We start from the raw sequence: 6,064 nt of genomic DNA, 5'->3' as shown, positions 1-6,064 counted from the left end.
GTTTGGCTTTATTGACAAGAGTTAGTTTTAAAAAGGGTAGTTACAATTTAGTTGATTGTAGAGCAAGGGTGCTAGAGTTTGTCTTTTTGGTTATTGAAACCCTAAAATTGCTCTTTGAAGTTAGTAAAGGTACTAGAATTTGTCCCCTTGGTTATTGAGTTGTAACATAAAAATGTTCTTTGAAGTTAGTAAAATTTTGAAGGTAAATATTACACCGGTAGGTCGTAAATTTTATACCCTTGAGTAACGAGGTTTTTCACGTAAAATTATTGTTTTCTTTAAATTCTACACTTCACTAGTTGTTTGTGTCTGAATTAGGTACGTCAGTCTTTGAATAGTGAAAATTAGGTAACACATAATTCACCTCCCTCTTGTATTACGGTGCAACCTTAGAATAACAGTGTTAATTTATTACAAATATAATTAATTGGGTGGCTTCTCTTGCTCAAAGTAATTTAGACAAAGTTTAATACCATGGCGAAAACAACTAACACTTCTTATCGGACGGCTTGAACAGTTTGACAAATTTTTGATAGGTCCGCTTTCGTGCATATCGAGAAAATTTTCTGTCACATTTATATGGTCCTGCATGCATTATACTTTCAGTCTTTCACTCTTTTCCTTTTGTTTAATTCTAACCTTGCGAATAGTCTAGAATGGTAAAACGGTAATGAAAATTCATGCTAATGAAAATTCTAACCTTCAAAAAAGTGACTTAATTTCAGTGTCTAAATTCATGCTAATGAAAGATTTATAAGGCTAATTTACTAATTAACAAATGTTCAATTTTATAACTAGTATCTTGTGCATTTTGAAATAGTGTTTGTTTTTCTTTTCCACCATGTGTGGAGAACTGTGTATATATGCGAATGGAATTGCAAATTTTAGAACTCTAGGTGTTTCGGCAATCATTAACCCACTAAAATTGGACTAGGTCCAGAGAAACATGTCGATAAATTATAAGCCCTTGAAACTTGAAAGCAGCAAACCAAATGTTTTGCATACCTTTCTTTTCCTCTTTTATAGTTTTCTTTTTTTGTTTTTTTGTTTTTTTTACTGCAAGCCCTTTGAGATATGTTAATTTTTCCAGGAAACAAAGTTTTTACTAATCAACAAATATCTCCAAATTGATGTTTTATCTGGCAGGTTGGCGCATGTGATTAATCCTATAAACCAAAACACAAGAAGGTCGAAGTCAAGTGCTTGAGAAGAGAGAGAGAAAACATAAAGCAAAAGAATGTGTACGCGTGTGCTCATTTATGTCACTTTTTACATAACCTAGTTCAAGTGGCATATTAAAAAAGATGCCTGCACTTTTTCACATTATTGATATGAGTTGGGACTCCAAGAAAAGACACGAGATTGATTTGTTAACGATCATTTTACTTTTTTATTTTGATTCAAAATAATTGTTCATTTATATAATTAAAAATAAATTAGTTTTATTTTTTCAAAATTTACCCTTATTTATATATTTCAATGTATCAATGTAACAATTAATTAGTGTTAATTTAGTGAATACATTTTTTTTTTTTTAGGAGTTCATATTTCCTTAATGGATGTGACAATAATAAAATTATCGCTTATTGTGAACCGGAGTGAGTAACATCTGTGAGTTATTTTGAGGAACATAGGGCCCCCTACTCCTAACCCCCCCCAAAAAAAAAGAATAAAGAACAAAATAAAGAAGTAAAAGGAAGAAAAAGACCCTTCATTTGAAGTCTTGCAATGAATGAACTCCAGAAAGTTTGCAACTATGGCATAATAGTTGGACCATTTTCACCATTTTCTCAAATAGAATTGAGTAATGCCATGAGTTCCCAGAGTAAACTTAGCTTCATAATGGATATGTAGATGTTGAACAAGGTTTTGGAATGTTTAAAGAATGGAAGAGAAAGCTGTTCATGTCAAACAACTAAATTCTTGATTATTGAGTGCTCTTGAAATTTTTGGTTAAGCACCCGAATGAATTTCTTAATTATAATATCTATAGTATAAGCCATTATCCATACATAATTGTTACACACAATCTATGTTCAAGATTACTGTAAGTCCCTTGTTGGATTGCAAGAAAGTTGAACTGGTGAGACCAGCAATTTCTGTACCAAGGTAATTTACAATCAATCGTTCCAAAAGAAGGTAATATTCTCTTGGAGCTAAGAATCTACAAGTGAGTGTCCACTTGAGTGAGACGTGTAAAGGGATCGGCTTTAGAAATCTATGGCATCAACTGGAAGTGAGGTGGCCCTGTGAAGTGATTGGGGAAGCAATGCTCCTGTATAGAAGCTCTGGGCAGTGGCCATGTGCTCTGGGCTGCAGGAACCGAATGCAAGTGGATATCTCCTAACTTTAGAATTAGAACATTCGTTCTCGATTTCTATGGGCAAATATGAAGAAAAATGCTTGCCTGAGTTAAATGATCTTAGTAGAAGCTCATCCTTCTCTATAGATGGAGTTGAACCTGATGATACCTTATCCTTTCTTGGGATTTTGTTGCTGGACCTTAGATGCGGATATTTTGAATCAACTCCTAACCGCTGATCTTTTAGGCCCCTCAATTGCATTTGGTACTTTGCCTTGAGCCACCTCAACTCTCGCCTTATCTCATTCTCATAATCTTCTACTGGAGTTCTAGCTCCTGAAGATTTTGAGGAGGTAGAGTCTTGTTTTCTTATACGAGACTTGTCATCCTTGTCAACACTCGTAAGTTTCTCATCACCAGCATTCATGGATTCATCCACCAATTTATCTTCAACATCAGAGTGACAGTCAACAGAGCCTCGTACGCGTGATTTTGTTTTGTCATGTTGTGCCCAGATATCAGTAAAATGTACACCATCAGATTCCCATGTTCCATCAGGAGCGGAGTCAGTGATACATTGTTCAGAGCGATCCAAATGGTACATTATCTCCTCAAAACGGCCATGCATAGCACCACATCCATGCTTGGAACAATGAAGCACTTGCAAGTTCCTAGGACCATCCGACGATAGGTAGTTCACAAGAGAACCATTAGAAGCACAGTTGTGACAGCCACGGTTCATGTAGTTGGGGCTTTCCTCTATACCAAACCCCTTCGTCCACTCGGGTACTAAGGAAGCAATCTCTCCATCTATCATGTCTGCTATCTTGGTAACGTCTTGGTCTGTAATATCTAACTCGGCCACCATTTCAGTAGCAACACTTAGTGCTGTGTCATTCTCAACATCAAAAGGAAAATAAATGTTGCGTACACGCCCTGTAAATGAAAATGCAAAGCAGTTTAATTTACAACAAGACGATTTAAACAGTACTAGATATGGAGCAGTAATAAAACAAAACCTTCTTTATCCGCAATCCTGAGTCGTAAAAAGATGCCATCATCTTCTCTCCTCCTTCCCTTAATGCTGATATCAACATTTTCCATGTCATCCTCTTCGGGATCTGTGAATAGATCAATTTCATTTGCCTCATACTCAAGTTGATGGTAGTACGAATCACTCTCTGGTTCATATCCAAGATAACCATTTACTGGAGAGTTGTTAGGATCGCATATGCTAAAGAGACGCTGTCCTAATGTAGGGTCTAATTCGTCAGACTCTTGCAAGTAATTTAGTGTCTCTGAGTCTGATACGCAATCATCAATTTGGAGAAAAGGGTCATCAAGAAGCTCCCTGGCGGATAGTCTGTGAGAAACCGTTGCCAAGCATTTCTCAACAAAACGCCGAACCTCAGGATCCTCGACTTTGTAAAGGGCATCTGGCTTTTTTCCCTACATAACAAATCTATGTTGATAGATATGAATTCAAAGAGCAAAATCTAAATCAAGAAGTTTCAAGATTTTAGGTTCTTACCGAAGTCACTTTTTTGTAGATCTGAGCAGGGTGAGTGCACTCACTGTATGGATAATCAAAGGTCACCATTTCTAAAATACACATTCCAAATGAATAAATGTCCACTAATTCATTGTACTCCTCCGCATAAACCTCCGGAGCCATGAACTCTGGAGTTCCTGGTAGGACAAACAAGAAGCAACAAAACATTGTAGGATTAAAACTGCAAAAGCACTTATCATTACAATTTTCCAGAAGAATTTAAGCTGGATAGAACATGAATATGCACTAAGAATTCTCAACTACATAATTGATTTCATTTATTCTTCAAGATTTTTATCGGGCATACCTACACAACGTTCAGCGTGGGATTTCCGCAGGATGGCAGCAAGGCCAAGATCACCAATTTTGACTTCCCCCTGGTTTCCGTTGATGAAAATGTTATCACACTTGAGGTCTCTGTGTATAACAGGAGGGTCATGGCTATGCAGGTAATGAAGCCCTCTCAAAATCTGTCGACACCAACGCTTTACTGCTCTAATGTTAACCCTCTTGTGTTTTAGCCTGTACCTGTCCAAGATTAAGAAATAGTTCGACATCACAACAGATATTACCATTCATCAGATAATCTCAACAAGTTCTAAAGAATGAGGAATTATGAACCAAATATGGTTTCTACTTACTGTCTAAGAGTGCCAGAGGTGAACATCTCTGTGACAAAGTTAATGTTTCTATTGGAAACATCAACCCAAGAAGTGTAAAATTTCATGATGTTTTTATGCTTCAGTGTCTTGAGCAGATGAATTTCACAATAAAGCCTCTCAAGATCTTCTGGACTTTGCATAAAGTCATAAAGCTTCACCTGATTCCATGCTACTTCAATCCCTTCATACTCATCAAAAGCCTTATAACTGCACCAAAATTACCCCAAATTAGGAGGGGGAAAAACAGATCAAAAAAGGAATTTTAAGCATTAGATATATATATATATATATATATATATATATATATATATATATAATGCCTGGTTCTAAAGCACCCAATTTTGAAGATACCATATGCATGAGTGTAATAGATTCAATTTTGCAGAAAGTAAACCAAGAAAGAGAGGCACATACACTGTCTTTGAAGCCCCTTTACCAAGAATTTCATTGTACTGATTTCAGAAAACAAAATGAAGCAAATGAGAACTCAATATAATGGAAAAAAGAGAGTAAAATAAACCATGAAAAGGGGCTCAAGTGCAACAAGTTACAATAGGAATGGAAACAAGAACATACCCTTCCATATCTTCCAGTAGGATCAACTTCAACAAAGTCAGAATCATCTGATTCAAAGTCAATGACACCATTCATTCCTTGTATTTTTTAAATTTTTTCTTTTGGTATTAGGATAATCTGCTCACTCTATCTTGTTTCCTATGATTTATGGGGAGGAGAGAAAGGTAGATGAATTGGCACTCAATCAAGATTAATACTAGAAGAAAATCTGGGGACTATGTTGTTGTGTTAAAAAGATACTTATCTTATTTGTTTAAAAATAAAAAAGAAAAAGGGAGAGGCATAGGTTAGTCCATTGAAAAGACAAAGACATTTTTTATTTTTTGGTGTAACAACTCATAGACAGCCAACATGGCAAAGATTTCTCAAGGCTATGAAGTAAATGAAACAGGCATATCATGACAAAGCACCTTTATTGTAAGCCTGCTTTTCTTTCTATCTCAACACGAGCTGTAAATCCCAAAAAACTAAAAAAACAAACACCCCTTATGCACCCACCTTGTCCCCTTTGCTCTTCTCCGTACACTGTATGTTTTTTCTTCTTAAAGAAACTTACACGCTTTCATTTTTAGTTTATTTTAGACAAAATATATGGCGACGAAATTCTTATTACACACCTCTTTTTTACAAAAAATTTTTTTATACACTCAACCTCTTAAAAGTATGTCTAAGACACACCATTTTTGTGCTTGACCAATTTTTCAGATAACATGAAAATCACACCCTAATATGGTCGTGACACGTGTCATTGACTTTAAAAAGAAAAAAAATATTAAATATTATAATTAAAACACATCTTCCCATTTTCTATCTTAAGCACCATTGCTGCTGTCACATATTTGTTTGTGAGAAAGTTTTTAACAACCCCAAAATTCAACCACACCATTTAAACAGGTAGCTGAAAATAATCGAGCAACAAATTGAGTTCAACAACCCAATAATCAACAAGACTCAATTGAATTTTCAAGCTTT

General features: G+C 35.4%; 1 protein-coding gene across 1 annotated transcript; it reads right to left on the bottom strand.

Moving 5' to 3' along the window:
- Window positions 1-1,901: 1,901 nt before the first annotated feature.
- Window positions 1,902-5,334, bottom strand: LOC104092138 (probable serine/threonine-protein kinase WNK9). Its single transcript, XM_009597661.4, has 7 exons — window positions 5,093-5,334; window positions 4,931-4,968; window positions 4,496-4,723; window positions 4,162-4,382; window positions 3,834-3,991; window positions 3,322-3,751; window positions 1,902-3,238 (listed from the first exon to the last, which is right to left on the bottom strand). The coding sequence occupies exons 1-7, from the start codon at window positions 5,165-5,167 to the stop codon at window positions 2,211-2,213; spliced, it is 2,178 nt and encodes a 725-aa protein (XP_009595956.1). The 5' UTR covers window positions 5,168-5,334; the 3' UTR covers window positions 1,902-2,210.
- Window positions 5,335-6,064: the final 730 nt, after the last annotated feature.

This window comes from Nicotiana tomentosiformis, chromosome 9 (assembly GCF_000390325.3).
Source record: "Nicotiana tomentosiformis chromosome 9, ASM39032v3, whole genome shotgun sequence".
Lineage (NCBI taxonomy): Eukaryota > Viridiplantae > Streptophyta > Magnoliopsida > Solanales > Solanaceae > Nicotiana > Nicotiana tomentosiformis.
This window is presented reverse-complemented; position numbering and strand designations above follow the sequence as displayed.